Source organism: Phascolarctos cinereus, unplaced genomic scaffold (genome assembly GCF_003287225.1).
Source record: "Phascolarctos cinereus isolate Bilbo 61053 unplaced genomic scaffold, phaCin_HiC Scaffold_4;HRSCAF=312, whole genome shotgun sequence".
Classification (NCBI taxonomy): domain Eukaryota; kingdom Metazoa; phylum Chordata; class Mammalia; order Diprotodontia; family Phascolarctidae; genus Phascolarctos; species Phascolarctos cinereus.
In genome coordinates this window covers 675,357,676-675,374,572 of record NW_027555847.1, presented here as the reverse complement: position 1 = coordinate 675,374,572, position 16,897 = coordinate 675,357,676, and the positions used below count along the sequence as shown (strand labels likewise).

The 16,897-nt window shown below is 42.6% G+C and overlaps 1 protein-coding gene across 5 annotated transcripts in view; it reads left to right on the top strand.

Annotated features, from left to right (window-relative positions):
- DOT1L (DOT1 like histone lysine methyltransferase) overlaps nt 1-16,897 on the top strand; it is a 114,989-nt gene that overhangs the window by 68,516 nt on the left and 29,576 nt on the right. For all 5 annotated transcript variants that reach the window (XM_021009100.2, XM_021009103.2, XM_021009102.2 and 2 more), the window contains 12 exons: nt 1,182-1,250; nt 2,358-2,464; nt 3,275-3,316; nt 4,102-4,212; nt 4,980-5,214; nt 6,560-6,673; nt 9,055-9,146; nt 10,497-10,598; nt 11,231-11,368; nt 13,276-13,401; nt 15,445-15,929; nt 16,317-16,452. In XM_021009100.2, coding sequence (XP_020864759.1) covers nt 1,182-1,250; nt 2,358-2,464; nt 3,275-3,316; nt 4,102-4,212; nt 4,980-5,214; nt 6,560-6,673; nt 9,055-9,146; nt 10,497-10,598; nt 11,231-11,368; nt 13,276-13,401; nt 15,445-15,929; nt 16,317-16,452 — 1,757 coding nt within the window. The remainder of the gene's footprint in view (nt 1-1,181; nt 1,251-2,357; nt 2,465-3,274; nt 3,317-4,101; nt 4,213-4,979; nt 5,215-6,559; nt 6,674-9,054; nt 9,147-10,496; nt 10,599-11,230; nt 11,369-13,275; nt 13,402-15,444; nt 15,930-16,316; nt 16,453-16,897) is intronic.

Here is a 16,897-nt window from a genome sequence, read left to right as displayed (position 1 = left end):
CATTCTCTGGCCCTTCTGAAATCACAACCCAGTGGAGTCTTCAAGACCTCATTTCCTTTGAAAGAGAGCTCTGGATCACGAACAAGTCCAGAGTAATCTTGTTAACCTGAACCTAGTGATGATGAGTCCACGGACCTCGGTATGAACCCCAGCATTCCTTTTGGACATTCAGCATGTCCTAGCTAGAAATGAGGCACTTGGAACTAGAGGACCGCCAGTATTCCTTCTTGTTCTACATCCATGGGCCCTATATTTGGGTCAGGCTCCATTCAAAAGAGGAAATGCAGTATCCATCTGATAATCATAATTAGAAGGTACTTGAGATACTGCGTGGTCCAGCCTAGTGTCATCCACCTGGACTAGCCTCAGACACTCGACATTTAGTAGCTGTGTGACCCTGGGCAAGTCACTTAACCCCGAATGCTTCACCAGAAAGAAAAAATAAAAAAGATATGCAACTTATCAATAAAATCTTTGGGTATTTCTTTCCATTGGAAGCAAATGGTCCTGCTTCTTCATGGTTGATGGGACATGACCCTTCCTCTGTTTCCCTATAGCATGTCTAGGCTTGAGCTAGCTCGTTTCTGCTCTAGCTTTGACTCCACATTTGTGTGGTAGCTGACAGTGTTAGTGTGTATCCTGAGGTCCCTAAACATACTTGTTACTCTTACTGCAGTATGTACAAGTATGTTTAAGAGGTGATATGGCATCAGAAGATGACTTTGCCAAATTACTTTGGCAGCCAGCCCCTCTGTAAGCTGCCTTTTATCCTGTATATCTGCAGTTTTTCATGACCCTCACTAGAAGTCATGCTTGTATCCTGAGTGTGAGTTTTTGAGGCTTTTCCAGAGCCTGTATTTTATGGCTTGAATACCAGACTGTTTAAGAGGGTGGGTGGTAGCCAACTAGCCCCTGTCAAACTGCACTTCTCTTCTTGATCTCTCTGAATCCCGTCCTGCCCATTGCAGAAAGGAGAACGTGGTAGTGTAAGTGTGGCTTTGAAAGTGGTGGTGCTCAGTGCAACTTGAATTTTTAGAAATAAGGTTTTAGAGTTTTACCATCCTGTATCTTGTTGAATACCTGAGTGTCTTGTCAGTGATTTTTTTCCCTCTTCTTCCAACTATGTCATTCCCACTGTATTTTGTGACTTGATGTGATGATGATTTATCTTTGTGTTTCAGGTGGCAGAATCGTGTCCTCCAAACCTTTTGCACCTCTAAACTTTAGAATAAACAGTAGAAACTTGAGTGGTAAGAGTCTCTGTTACATTATTAAGCTATTATTATATGTAATTTGAGACCATTACAATCCATTAGAGGGAGTTGATTGGAACAGCTGTCACTACACAGTAGATAGAGACTGGACCTAGAGTCTGGAAGGCCTAAATTAAAATTTGGCCTCAGGTACTTCCTAGCTGTGTGACCTTGGGCTAGTCACTTAGTCTCTCAATTTCCTCATCTTTAAAATAGGGATAATAATAGCATCTATGATTAGGTTTTGTGAGGACAAAATGAGATTTTTGTAAAGTGCTTTGTAAACCGTAAAGCACTTATTTAAATGCTAGCTATCGTTTTTCTCAATTAACAGGTATGTTTGATAAATATTGGTAACCTATAGACTTGGGTTTTTTTTGTATTCAGATTATATACTACTAAGGAAAAACTAGCAAAACTACCATCAACACAAGTTAAAATGTGATTTAAAATAATCTATTTACATTACTTTTCAAGGAGAAATTAAAAATTATAGCCTATAAAATCCTTTACTGAACTGAAACATACATTTCAAGCACATGGTTAAGTAAAAAGTAGTCAGCTCTGCATTGCTCCTTGACTGAGGCCTACATTTTCAAATTTTCTTGCCTTCATTTAATTCCCGCTCCCCTTCCTTATAAAGAACAAGCCCATTATTCTATAGAAAGAATCACAGACAAGATAGACAACTGTAAGCCCTGCAGACTGTATAGAGTAAAACTAAACCATAGGCAAGAGAAATCAACCACGCTGGGTGTCAAGGTGGGCAGTCATCCACGGCCAGACAGAATTCTGCAGAGCTGAGCAGCACTTCTCTCAGCAATCTGGGGAAGTTGAGAAGAGGTTGGGCTTTTATCACAGCATGCTCTTTCTCCTTGTCTTTCTTTATACTTTTGAACTAAGGATAGGGAAGTAACAGAGGGAAAATGGCTGCTGAGTTTCTGAAAACTTTGATTGGCTATTTTCCTCCTTTCTGTCTTTTCCTGGTATAATATGTCTCTCTCTCTCTCTCTCTCTCTCTCTCTCTCTCTCTCTCTCTCTCTCTCAGTGTGTGCACAGAGGACAAGGGCTTAGCTCACAACTAACCAGCTTTTTTGTCTTTAGATATTGGCACTATAATGAGAGTTGTGGAGCTATCACCACTGAAAGGGTCGGTTTCATGGACTGGCAAGCCAGTTTCTTACTACCTGCATACTATTGATCGAACCATAGTAAGTATCGCCACTGAGACGCGTTAGTGGCTCACTTGGTCTCTTCTCTCACTTTTGCATTCTGGAGTTCTCGATGGTCTGTCTCATTCCCACTCCACCCCATTCCTGCCCATGAGAAGAACATGAGCCCAACTGTGACACAACAGATAGGGCTCTCTCCTGTCAGAAATGCACTGGAATTGCTTATCAACAGCCATTCTCTTCTGAATACTAACAAATTGCCTGCTTGCTTTTCTTTCTTTCTCATTTGTTCCATCTAGTCACTATTTTTATCAGTGTTAAATGGCAAATTCATGCTTTAATTTAATCTTCAATGTAGTCTGTGTTTTTGCCCTGTTCTTCATTTTTACCCCACTCTTAGTGATTTCCTTTGACTGACCTGCTTTGTGTCCCAGCTCTTTTTCTATTGGAGAGGTGAGACTTAAGTTAAATTTAACGCACATTTTTAGAAGTACTTTGTATGTCCAGTGGTGAAGAACAGTAATCCCTGCCCTCAAGCACCTTGTAGTCTAGTATATGGAATGAGATATGTATGCCAGTTTTAGAGAAAACAAGTGGTAACTCACCTAGTGATGGTCACATAGTAGGATTGTGAGACAGTGGAGGAGAAAGGAGTGACTTCTGGTTGGGAGGGTGGGGGGTTTGTAATCAGATAAGGCTTTATTCCAATTGGGATTGGCCTCTTGATCCAAAAAGCTAATTATAACTCCTTATTACAGAAAAAACTCCTTAATAGTGGGCAAATCTTGATTTGAGGGGTCATCAGAAAGGAGTACTTAAAAATAATCTACTTTTTTCTCCCCCTTCCAGCTTGAAAACTATTTTTCTAGTCTCAAAAATCCAAAACTCAGGGTAAGTTTTTTTGCATGGTGGTCTTTTTCTTCTGTATCGAAGTAAACAGTAATACTAATTTATATATGTGGTGTTATGCAGATATCCATAGTTTGAAATTATTTCCTTTAGGAAATGGTGAAGCACAGGGTCAGGGGTGACTGTTTGTTGTCACAAAGGGTGTCTTCAGTTTGCTCAAGTATTCACTAGTTGTTCTTTTAAGATAACAGCTGTTTAGAAACAGTTGTCTGGTGTTGGCTTCCAAGTGGTGGATCCCAGTACTTTTCCATCCCTCCATCCTCTCCACCTATTGCCATCTCCTACCCTGCATTATTGAGTAACATCTTCGCTACTGCAAAAGCCTCCTTTTAAAGTATGACCAAGGGCACTCGGGGCCTCTGGAACCCTCAGTTACAGATAAGTTGTTGGTCAGGGAGAGAATTTTCACTGAGAATTTCACAGGTCCGGGGGCCAAAGAAATAGTGAACACACATTTCATTTTTGGAGAAGTTCAGGTTGCTGGGAATTCAAGTCAAAAATACATAGCAGCTCAAATTTGGCCTCAGACCAAACACTTGACACTTATTAGCTGTGTGACCCCAGGCAAGTCACTTAACCCCAATTGCCTAGCCCGCCCACCCCCCAAAATACATAGCAGTCAGATGGTTTATATTCCAAGAGAGCGTGCTTGCACACAAGTGCCTGGCTGTTTGTGCGGCTGGGTTTGGACACAGTATTGAGCAGTTGTGCATTCAGGTCATGGCTCCGTGTGTACGGTGCATTGACGCTGTGATGTCCCCTCTTAGGAGGAGCAGGAGGCAGCCCGCCGCCGACAGCAAAGAGAAAGCAAGAGCAACACGACGACTCCAACGAAGGTCCCGGAAAACAAGGGAGCTGTGGCCTTGGAGCCTCGAGTGGTAAATGTCTGCCTGGGTGGGACCTTGTGGAAGGAAAACATGCTTATGCTCACAGATTGCCGGATTTTATCCTACCTTGTGGTTTTCAGATGTCCTTGACAGAAAGTCTGATTTCACAGTGTCTCCAGGCTAATTGCAGCCATCGTTTATTGAAATTGGAAGTGGCTCCAACAAAAGGGGCAGCCTGACCTAGTCTGGGGGGGGCTGCACTTGGAGTCTGGAGACTTGGCTCTGAACACTTCCTTAGGCTAGTTCTGTGCCCGTGGGCAGGTCAGGACTGAAATTCTCTCAGCCTGAGTTTTCTCTTTAGAAAATAAGAATATTCCTAACCTTCACTTTCTACCGGGTTATTTTGATGATCAAATAAATAATAGCTATAAATGGATTCGCATACCTTAAAAGCGTTCTAGAAGTGTGAGCTCATCATTCATGTAACTGAAGAGAACACAATTACATGCAGAGGAGTCCTCAGGTCCATAACCGTTGGTGACGGTGCGGCCACTGAGGCCCTGGATAGTCAATAAATAACAGACACTACTTGATGAATCCTTTTTTTGGCTCTGGAGAAGAGAAATGACAGTTAACCAGAAAAGCAAGAATTGAAGTGTTGAAGTTAAAGTGACTCTACCTTTGGTGTTACATAGTATCGATTTTTAAACCTTTGGGCTGGGAGAGTTCTGACCCAACCCAACCTGCTTTGTGGGAGCCTTGTTTCTTGTACTTTTCTTTCTATTTGACCCCCATCCCCACCCCCCACTTTTCTTTAGGATTCTGGTGCTGAAGAAGATAAAAATGGGACGGCTGCTCTTAAAAAGCCATCTCCTTCCAAGCCTCGCAAAAAGAAATTAAACAAAAAAGGAAGGAAGATGGCAGGAAGAAAACGTGGACGCCCCAAGAAAATGAGTGCTGCAAACCCTGAACGGAAACCCAAGAAGACTCCAAGTGCACTGGAGCTTCTGCATGCTCAGACTGTGTCCCAGGCAGCTGCATCCTCTCCTCAGGGTAAGGGACTTGGAATCCTCAGCATTGCCCAAAGCTGACGTTTTCAACAGCCACAGAACCATGGAAAGCTTATATTTGGGGAAAGCTGGGTAGGCCAGGAAGAGAAGGATCTTGTCCTTTTTGAAGGACAATCTTAGTTCTGCTTTCCTCTTTCCATTTTCCATGTGAAACGTTTTCCAGCAAATAGTATGTATCTGAAACACAGTGCAATGAGAAAGCACTGTGTAAAAGTTTATCTGTTGAAAGATGCTGACTATGGAACGCCGGGCCGTTCATTTTCTCTTTCAGTGTCCAAAACATTCATAAGCTATGTGTTTACCTAGCTTTTGCTTATCTGCTTAGAAGGGGGTGTGTTGTCGTTTTTTCTTTATCAGCTCCCTGAACTGTTGAAATTATGCTTCTCCTCCTAACTAAGGTGGGGTATGGAGGAAGAGAGAGAGGAGAGTCCAAGGAAGAGAGACCCATGAGATGTTCATTTTGTCCTTTTAGTCCTCCTAGTCTACTTTACGTCAAAGCAGATCTGAACCTGAGAATCCTAGGACCACTTAACCTCACTGCCACAGTTTCACTGTCTGTAAAATGTTCTGTGCTTCTGTCATATGTGAAGTTGATGTTATGATCATGGGCATATTGAACATGATGTTTGTCAATTATGGCAGCCCCTAGACTCTTGTAAGAATCATAGGGTACAAACCAGTTTGTTCAAAAGATGTCTTTTCCTTCCTCTCCCCAGTTAACACTAGTTCTTCTCATTACTGTTCTTTAAAGAAGTTGGGAAAAGAGAACAGTGGTCACAAACTGGTATTTCTGGTGGATAGAGCACTATCTGGTCCTTCTTCATTGCTGTTCATTGTGTGAACCAAAATCCGGTGCTCTTGCTCCTCCGTCATGGTTCTCACTTTGATGACGTTTGCAGTCACCTTCCTTCTTCCCTCCTTCCCTAATTACACAGTATTTCAGTGTGACATTGCAGTATAACGAGTTGAGAAGTGGCAGTTGAGGGTTATTTATTTGTATGCTGTTCGTTGTGTGAACCAAAATCCGGTGCTCTTGGTCTCCTCCGTCATGGTTCTCACTTTGATGACGTTTGCAGTCACCTTCCTTCTTCCCTCCTTCCCTGATTATACAATATTCCAGTATGACATTGCAGTATAACGAATTGAGAAGTGGCAGTCGAGGGTTATTTATTTGTATGCTGTGAATAGAATTCACCTTCACATTTACAGGATGGGAATTGGTTCGTCCAAAAATACAAAAAGCCTCACAGGATAAAATTCAGCCAGGATTCTGACTTCTCCAATTTTTTTCCTTCAACTATGGAACATATTTTGTTTTCTCTACTTAGATGCATACAAGTCACCTCATAGTCCATATTATCAACTACCTCCTAAAGTACAACGGCATTCCTCCAACCAGCTATTGGCAACTCCAACCCCACCTGCACTCCAGAAGCTATTAGGTAATGTCTCTTTTGTCTACAGATGTGTTAATAAAAATGCTTTTCTTCTGTCACCTGGCCTGTGCTTTCCAGGGTTAGTGTGAATCAGGCTACGTTGGGTTCATACTTTGGGTTGGAGTCCTAGATGGTTTAAAGGATTACCAGATCCCAGAGCCTTCTGCTTTCAGGTCTCCAGCCTCCTCAGAGGAGGCGTATTAGGATTGTCTGCGGAAGTAATTTGATAGTCATCCACTCTTAATTATTTTTCTTTAGCTAATATACTAGCTCACATCTGTTGGAAAGTCTCGCAGGGGCTAAGGATTAGAGGAAATATTGGCCCAAACAAGTTAAAATCTGGCCTTTTGCTCCACCCTTGCCTCAGTCTGTCCTTTTTCCTATACCTGGAATACAGTCTCTTGGTACTGTCTTCTTCGGGGCTTCCCAAATTCTCATTTGGTTTCAACCACGTGGAAATTATCACATCTCTTTTGTGAAAGGTAGCATACCAGTGCTAGTCAGTCTTGTGATTTCCAAGATGTCATTCCATTACATTAAGTAGCATTATGAGAAATGTTCTAATTGCTGCGTCCTATTGGCTCTCTCTTCCAAAATGTTTCTGCATAGGTGACAACTGCAAGTTTCATAGATCAGAAAAATGTTTCGGTGATTTTAGTATGTTTGTTCTCCATCTGATTCGTGACCAGGGTGGAGCTAGCTGAACAGAATCGCTGCTTTATAAAAAAAAAATCCATATTATCTTGGTTAGCTCTTGTAACCCTTGAGAGTTAACCGCTGTAACCCTTGAAATCCATCCCTTATTATAAAGAATGAGAAAGAGAAGATTGATTTAACTAAAACTCACCAGAAGGGTGGAGGAGAGATGGACCCAGAGATGAGATAGATGGCAGCACCAGTGGGAAATAGTTATGATAGGACTGGAGGTAGAGCTGGACACAAGGCCATTTCTGCTATGGGGCCCTCTTAGCAAGAGGAGGGACTCTGCAGGAAATTGGAAGAGGCAGGTGATATTAAAAGTGGGCAAGTGAAAGGGGGGGGGGGAGGGAATCCAGTGAAGAGCCCTCTACTGGCAGAAGGGGTATATGTCTGTGATAGTAGTTGGGTTCAGTCTGGAATTAGTTGGTATATTGGGAGACTCCATTCCCCAGGAGTGTTGTGCCTCCACGAACAGTATCCTGCTGTAGGAGAGGAAATCTGAGCTCTTAGGGGCACCCAGATAGTTGGGTTGTAGATAGGTGATATGGGCTTAAATAAAATGATAGTGCCAATGGGAAAGAGAATGTCATGGCGACATTGGAGTAGAATTGTACCACATGATTTAGGATGTTGTATTTTCTACCATGGGATACTGCTAGTGTTCACTTTACTTCATGATTTAATATTTTGTGAGTGTGGTGTAATGGGGAAAAAAAGAGGGGAAATGGTATGGTATTTGGTTAGAAGAGAATTTTTAAATTGTGTATTTTAGAAATTTAACTCCACTAGGAACAGAAATATATTAAAGAAGGAATAAATAAGAATTTAGTCCATTTATCAGAGAGTATAGTTTCAGAATACTCTGGAATAGAAAAGCAGAGAAATTATTCTTAGAAAAAATGGAGTCACTCAAAAACTCCTGCAGAATTTAGAAGGGGGTAGATGGGAGTGGAGATTTTAAATCAGCCACTTAACTGAACAGGAGAGGAAAAGATAGGGTGAAGGTGGGGAGAAATAGATAGCCAAATAAAACTTTTTTTCTTTTTGGTGAGGCAGTCGGGGTTAAGTGACTTGCCTAGGGTCACACAGCTAGTAAGTTTCAAGTGTCTGAGGCCAGATTTGAACTCAGGTCCTCCTGACTCCAGGGCCGGTGCTCTATCCACAGTGGCGCCTAGCTGCCACTCCAGAACTCTTTTGAAAGCTTCAGTTAATGGGAGTGGGTACTGGGTGGGGGAAGGGACCCTTTGACTGAATCAAGTTGCGCAGAATCACCCCACAAGTAAACCCGAAGTGTGGGAAGGAGGAAATCTGCTCTTTTTTGCCCTGGCTTGGCTCTTGACACTCAAGGTCAGTTCTGGGAGATAGAAGCGCTCAGATGCTTGCTGCTTTCCTGCCGCAGGTGGGGAGACACTTAGTGAAGGACCTGACAACCACCCGTTGCTGTAGCTCAAAGACTCATGCACAGAGGGGAGACTTTCTGGGTGTGCTGACCTTTCATGATAGAGAAGAGAAAAGCTTCCTCTTTCCGGCTTTACTTAGTACGGAATGAAGTCAAATATTCTTCACCCTTTCTTTCTCCCTCTTGTCCCTAAAATGGTTGGAATTTGTGTGTTATAGTAGGTGCTTACTTAATGAATGTGTGTTGGTTCATTAGTTGCTTTAATTAAATGTACTTTCTTCCTTTGTAGAATCATTTAAGGTTCAGTACCTGCAGTTCCTGGCCTACATGAAAACCCCTCAGTACAAGGCAAACCTGCAGCAGCTGGTGGAGCAGGAAAAGGTGAGTGTGGCAAAATGTGGCCCAAAGCACCATCTGGTCCGTAATGCAGCCTATTCTCGATGTGCCTTTTCTGCATCTTTCCCAGCCTCTACCATAGATCAGAAAAATGGCAAGGTAGGTGTCCAAATAGAACAGAATTGAGAGGTATAATGGACTCAACCCCAAGTCGGGTTCAGGATGTCTTGGTATGTAGTGGCCGCTGTGATTATGGAACAGCCTGAAAGGTACTTTTTGAAATAGTGTCAAGCTTCTCTTATGTCCTTCTTTGCTCACCAGGTGCTGTCAAACCTGATTTAAACTATGTCCATGCATGCCATTTAGACAGATTGAGAGGAAGGCAAGAATACTGCCCTCCCTTCTCTCTGCCTTTTACAAATTAACCAGAGTGCCCGGTTAACTTTCCTCCTGTCAGTCTTTTCCTTGAGACAAAAGATGTGCATCATTTCCATACTTGGCAGTGTCATTTCTGGAAGCCTTCCCTGTGTTGCCCTTCCTTCCCCCTTCTGGCTTGTTCTGACTTTTTTGTTTGATGTTTTTACGTCACCAGTTTTTACCACAGTGCCCGGCTCGAAAGTCATGTTTTTTCAATTAAAATTTTAATGTTAGATATAAACTCCTGAAGTGCTTTCTGATTTATCAGAGTCCAAATTTAATTTTTATTGAGAATTAAACATAAATTTTTTTCTGGTTTGCTAATGTACACTTAACTGTGTTTCTCTCACTTGACTCGAACAATCTATCACCTGGCCGCAGTAGATGAACCCCGTAATTCAATCTAAGCATTTCTGGAGCTTGCGAGGCATTGCAGTAATAGACATCTGTTCTCCTTTAAGAGAATAAAGTGATATTCCTTTTCATGAGAAGTGCCTCTCATTGTGCTTTCAGGCTTTTCCTGGGTCAGTATGAGGATGAGATTTATCATACATCTGTTGCTCATTTAGCCATGATTCACAGTGGGAGAGAGTTTCATAGAAATCAGGAGAAAGCAGCACATGTACCAGCTCTGGGCCTTCCGTTGGAGACTTAAACTAGTTAATAGATGAAGCCCTAGGGTCATGGTGGAGATGAGCACCTTGAAGGTCCCCCAGCCCAGCCCTCTTTCTTCATCCTGTCTTTGAGAAGAAACTGAGGCTGCTCCAGCATCACCTAATTTAGTCACACATTGGCAGGGTTGGCGTCGGATAGAGACCCTCCTTTTTCTCTTATTCCAGGCTGTCTTGCAGTTTGCTCTCCATCTTGTTTTGTCTCTGTTTTCTTAGTTCCAGCTCTCCCATCTTTTCTGATGCCATGTGCTTGTCTTGACATGGGTTTTGGCACCTTCCTATTTCTTTGTGTTCCCTTTCCTTGCAGGAAAAGAACACTCAGTTGTTAGGCACAGCCCAGCAGTTGTTCAGCCACTGTCAGGCTCAAAAAGAGGAGATCAAGAGACTGTTTCAACAGAAACTTGATGAGGTATGGGTACAGTTGGGTTGGAGTGGGCCCACCTGGGGGTCATTGTATTTGCATATTCATATCACAGGATAGAGACAGGATTGTGACTACATAACATATGCATGTTGGGGGTGTGTCCTGTTTCTGTAAAAGCATAAACTCTTCTCTGCATCTCTGTGATGCACTGTCTGTAAGGAGTCCCTTCCCTTTGCCTCCCCCTCTCAGTTCTTGTGTAGGGCCTGCTGATAGGCTGGCTGGCAGGTTTGGTGTTGGGCTGCCGCTGGTTTGGCTGTGAAGTCATTCTCTTCATATGTAGACCATCAGCTCGTGAAGCTGCTTGTGAGGAAATGAGCCCATCGCCTTGTGTACTTTGTGTGCTACCCCAGGAAGTGGCCAGATGGCCAGAAGTTGCAAAGAGGCAGATTTAGGCTGGATGTCAAGAAGAACTTGCTGACAATTAGAGGCTGTCCAGAAGCAGCAGGATTTTCAGCCTCTGCGGGGTAGTAGGCTCCATATCTTTAGAATCCTTCAGGGAGAGCCGCACATAACACATGGCTCATTCTCGGAGTTGGGCACGTTTTGGCCTACATGACTGAGTTTTATAGCCTTCGTCATTATGTAATTATATACTATATAAATGTATTTTCTTCCAGTTGGGAGTTAAGGCTCTGACCTACAATGATCTGATACAAGCTCAGAAAGAGATCTCTGCTCACAACCAACAGCTAAAAGAACAGACAAAGCAGCTAGAAAATGATAACAGTGAACTCAGGAACCAAAGCTTGCAGCTGGTAAGGACATTCCTGTAACTCAAACGCCTTCCAATCAAGAATTGAAGGGTACCATAATCCCAATTTTGTGTATTTGAGTGAAAACAAAAATTAAGTGAAAATCACATTTCTTTTAAAAATGAATCTTGGGGCAGCTAGGTGGCGCAGTGGATAGAACACCAGCCCTGGAGTCAGGAAGACCTGAGTTCATATCCAGCCTCAGACACTTACTAGCTGTATAACCCTGGGCAAGTCACTTAACCTCAATTGCCTCACCAAAAAAAAAAAAAAAAAAAAGAAGAAGAGAGAGAGAGAATCTTGTTTGAGTTGAGCATTCTTATAAGCTAGAAAACTGGTTAGTATGATTTTTAAAATTAAAGCATGTTTTAGTGATGATTTGTTTTGACATGCCTTTTTTTTTTTGGGCTAACACTCATGTTCAGTATTCTTCACTAAAATTTTTAAAAATTAAAACCATCTGACAGGTCGAATTTTCTTGAAAGAACATGTAACATTTCAGTCATAGTTTGCAGTTTCTTCACAATAAGTGGAAAGTATTTTTTCTAGTCATCTGGACCCAGCATTTGTCACCTGTATTTGATCTGTATTTGTTTATTCATTTACATAATCATAAGTCACTTTGTATATTCTCCTAGTTCTACTTTCACCCAGACTCTGCTTCTGTTTAGAGCAACATGGGAAGACTTTGGAGTTCTCATATTTGCAATTTCTTAGCATAAAGTAAACATTTCATTACATTCTTGAAACATAGCCATTTCCCAGATGATGAGCTCAGATTTTTTTTTTCTTATTGTAAAAAGGGTGTGTTCTTTTTATTCTTTATTTTTCCTCCTTGAGATTGGACTCTAAAGCCGGTAGTGGGATTGATGGATCAACACAATGACGTATCTTTTCTCTCATCATTGGGTGCTGTTTTCTATGAGCTCATGACCTTAACATTAACACCAATACCAACAGTGTAATGTTCCTATTTTCACACAGCACCTCCAACGTTGGTGTCTATGATTCTTTGCATATGGGTGTGTATCAGCTCTGTGGAAGAGTTGTGATGATGTGTGTCCTCCTAGGCCTTAAGCTGTCAGTTCTTTTTTTAAATTCTCCTGTCTCTGTGTCCATCCTGTGATAATAGCCGTATTTTATTCAAGGGCTGATCATTTAGAGATGGCCGCAATTTCTTGCCACTTCTTTGATTGTATTATTACCTGCACAAGACACACAACTGTGAAAGAATAAGAGGAAAGTAAAACGGGCCAGAGGTCCCCCCCCCATTGGTAAAGATGACAGTCATCAATGTGGGTGGGGCTATAGAAAGATAAGCCCCCTATTCCAGTATTGTTGGAACTATTCTACTAGTCTGTTAATTAATTCTATAATGAAGCCATTCCACCACCTTATTTTTCCTTAATGAGCCTGTGCTGCCTGATAGTCTTCACTGCTTCCCTTTCTCTGAGTACTTGCCAACTGTCCCTTTAAGAATGTGTTTCATAATGACTCACAGTTAGGACACTTGACTGTGTACCCAGGTCTTGGGAAATACATATCTTTTGTGTTCTTCACTTTTTTCTTATATCCTGATTGTAACTTAGCAGCCACATCCATAAGCCATATCTAGATAATGACTTGAATTCATTGTAGGCAACTATGTTTTCTTCCTGAAGTCTCTCAGTGCCTATTTTAGTTTCATTTTAGCCACATGTCCTTTTGTACTTAATAGTTTTTCTCTGTGTTGTAGGGGGATAAATAGTATTGGTTATCAGCAAGATAAATCTTTATTTCTTTGGAAAAAACCTTGGAATTTGTTGGTATTTTCCACTTTATTATGGTATATGTTCACATTTTAGAGAGAAGACAAGTACAAGGGAATTTTGTTGTGTTCTTACTAATCCTTCCCTGACTTTTCCCTCTAGCTTAAGGCTCGGTGTGAAGAGCTCAAGCTGGATTGGTCTACTCTCTCACTGGAAAATTTGCTGAAGGAGAAGCAGGCACTGAAGAATCAAATTTCTGAGAAGCAAAAGCACTGTCTGGAACTTCAGGTAGGCACTTGTGGCCAGGGTGAGAGTGTAGCCACATCACGTGGTGTTAATTGGCAGGAACCTTCCTCATTATCTAGTCCGTCCAGCCACCTCACGGGAGGAGATGGAAGTCTGAAGGGTGTGAGGGATTTCCCCAGGATCGCAGAAGTGGTGTGAGTACCAGAACCAGGATTCGTGGCCATGTGAAGTTTTTTTTTTTAACCCAACAATAGTTTTAAACTTGAGAAAGACATGTAACACAGGACGAAGTGACAGTATGTGTGTGTGCAGCGTGGAGTGATCAGGACAGCTAACCTTCACATAGAAGTGTTTTTCCTTGAATACTGAGTGTTGGGTAGCTCAGTGTGGTATCGCTAGAGTCCCGTCATTCTTAAGTATCATTTGACTGTCAAACAGTTAAGAAACTGGGTAGTTAATTACCTGATCATAAGCAGTATTTGGAGTGCGTATGGGTGACAAGAGAAATTGATCTCTTGATTTGTGGTTGCCCTGGCATTGTGTACATTCGATGACTCTAAGAAGATTACTTCTCTCCAGCCAGCCGTCCCAGGTCTGAAGCATATACCGCATGTGCAGAGTTCTTAACACACTGCTGGTTTTACTTTATGGCACAATAATTCTGAAATATCACTAGTGTTGATAACTGTCTCATTTATTATGGGACCATGTTTAGCTTCTTGGCCCTATTTGCAGATTCAGATTTTCTTTCTGGCAGGAAAGGCAGGAAAGTTATACATCTTTAGGCACCTTTGCATTCTGAAAGTCACTCTTCTAATCTGATTCACCGGCTTCTCCTCATTGTTCTGACATTGGGCAGTGGGCGAGATCCACTACGTTGGTCAGCCGGGCTTCCTGGCATTTTGTGCTGTGGGAGTGCTGATAAAGCTCCTCAGGGAGTTTGAACGTACAGCTCAATAAATGGTAGTGGCATGGAATGTGATGTGAGTTCTTTGGCTTGGCTTCAGTTGGCTTTAATGTGGTTAGAAGTTTAGACCTTTTTTAGTGATCGTGTTATAAAACATGCTTTTGAGACATGCAAATTCTGTTTAATAATGAACCTGGAAGACTTGTCGTGACTCTGCTTCTGCTCTAAAGGTAGCTGGAGCATAATGGACAGAGTGTTGTACTCGCTGACAGGAAGAAGACCCAAGTTTTGAATCCCATGTCATTCACTTAGCTAGCTTATCTGACCCTGGGCAAATGAATAAGCTTTCTCATCCTCAGACTTCCCTCTGTGTAAAAGAGGGATTGTTATTCTAATAGCTAGCTCATTGGGCTCTTGGGAGGATGAAATGAGATAAGATCTATAGAAGGAGCATTTCAAACTTTAGAACGCTATAGAAAAACAAACCATTTGGGGCAGCTGGGTGGCGCAGTGGACAGAGCGCTGGCCCTGGAGTCAGGAGGACCTGAGTTCAAATCCGGCCTCAGACATATAACACTCACTAGCTGTGTGACCCTGGGCAAGTCATGTAACCCCATTGCCTAGCAAAAAACCCCCAAAAAACAACAGAACCGTTAGTAGCCCCTTGATATCTTCATATCTTCTTAGCCTCAGTTTTCTCATTTGTCAAGGGGGGAATACTAGTATAACTTAGCTCAAAGTCATTGTCAGGAAAGCACTTTATAAAACTGTTTAATTATCTAAAATTTTCAATGGGCTTATTGTTTTGCTTTTAATTGTATTCATTTTTGTTATTGGTCATTTCAAGATTGAGATAAGCAAACATTTATAATAATGAATGAAACTTACTTGACTTGAAGGAAACGGGATATTTTCACGGCAAACATGTTTTTCGAACTGTAATGTCATTTTCTAGCGTCCACGTGCCTTTTGTCTCATGTTAGGGCAGTGGTCTGTATTTAGCCCTCTGCTTTCTGCGCAGTGGATCAAAGCCTCTTTTATTTCAGGCCCTTGACAAGATAACTTTGCTTCAGAAGCTGCTACGGGGAAATGTCTCGGGGGAGGCCTGGAAGGGGGGGAACCTGGTCTTCTGGGCGCCGCCTTTCATTGTGTGTCCCTTGATCCTCTTTGTTGTAAAGATCAGCATTGTGGAGCTTGAGAAGAGCCAAAGGCAGCAGGAACTACTGCAGCTGAAATCCTCCGCGCCGGCTGATGAGGCCCTGTCCGTCCACCTGCGAAGCAAAAGCAGCTTCAGCCGAGAGCTGGAGGCTGACCCTGCCAGGTTCCAGCTGGACTTGGAGTGCTCCAAGTTGTCCTTGCCCCACCTCAATAGCATGAGCCCCGAACTCTCTATGAATGGCCATGCGACCACCTATGAGATCCATAGTATGCTTAGCCGACCTTCTTCCAAACAAAACACTCCACAGTATCTGACCTCCCACCTGGACCAAGAAATAGTTCCTTGCACCCCCATTCATAACAACAGACAGAAGGCAGACAAGCTGTCGAGTTTGTCCTTACCTGATTACACCAGGTATTCCCCTGCTAAGTTAGCCCTAAGGAGACACTTGAATCAGGATCATGTAGTCCATGGAAAAGCTACAGCTAATGAAATACACCACAGGTGAGCAAAAATGTGTGTTTTGGGATGTCAGGGAGAGAACGGAAGAGGGGAAAGAAAGTAATGGTGGTTTAGTCTCCCTTGTATGCGTTTGTGCCTAGAGAATTCAAGAGTTAAGCTTACCATTCTTACCAAAGAACTTTGGATCCTCTGAATCCTTTGGTAGCCAGCACCCCGCTTCCCTTACACACCTACTGGGGATACTAAGATCAAACAGCCCCTGACCTCAGGGGGTTTATGTTCTACTGGGGTGAAGTATAACCCACTTTGCCGAGGGAAATTGACAAGTCATTAACAAAGCAGTATCTAGGGAGGGAGGGGGCTAAGGATCGGCCTCATGTGAGAGGGCGCACGTGAACCAGACGTGAACTTGGTGCCTCTTTGTTCCAGAGCTGAACATGCAAAAGAGAATGGCCTGACATATCAAAGTCCTGGTATGTCAAATGGCCTAAAGCTGAGCCCTCAGGAAACTCGGCCTTCCTCTCCCTCGGCCTTACAGATTGCAGGAGAGAAGAGCAGTGACAAGGTGAGGATTTTTGAAAGGGTGAATTTATGTCATCTCAGGATAGGTCATGGCTTCTAACAGAATGTTCTCCATTGCTGAGGCTAGGGTTCCATTTTGCTGGAGGAAGAGTGCCCTTTGCTGCTGAGTGCCTGCCTGTCTGGTTAGCTTCATTTCCAATAAAATTTTTGTTTAACGTTTGTTTTTATATCACCTGCATTTTGATCCCTTATAAAAAAATCAGAAAAGAGGGGGAGATAAGCTAACCCACACAACCAGCGCATCTCACGTTTTGTGTGTTGTTTGCACTCAGACCCCAAACCCTGCTCCAGAGGGGCAGGAGGTGCCTTTTCATATCTCTTTTTAGGGCCCAGCTTCGTCACTGATCATTTTGCATCTTCAGTTGTGCTGATTTTGTTCTTGTTTTTTCCATTCAGCTTGTTGTAGTCATCATGTGTATTGTCCTCCT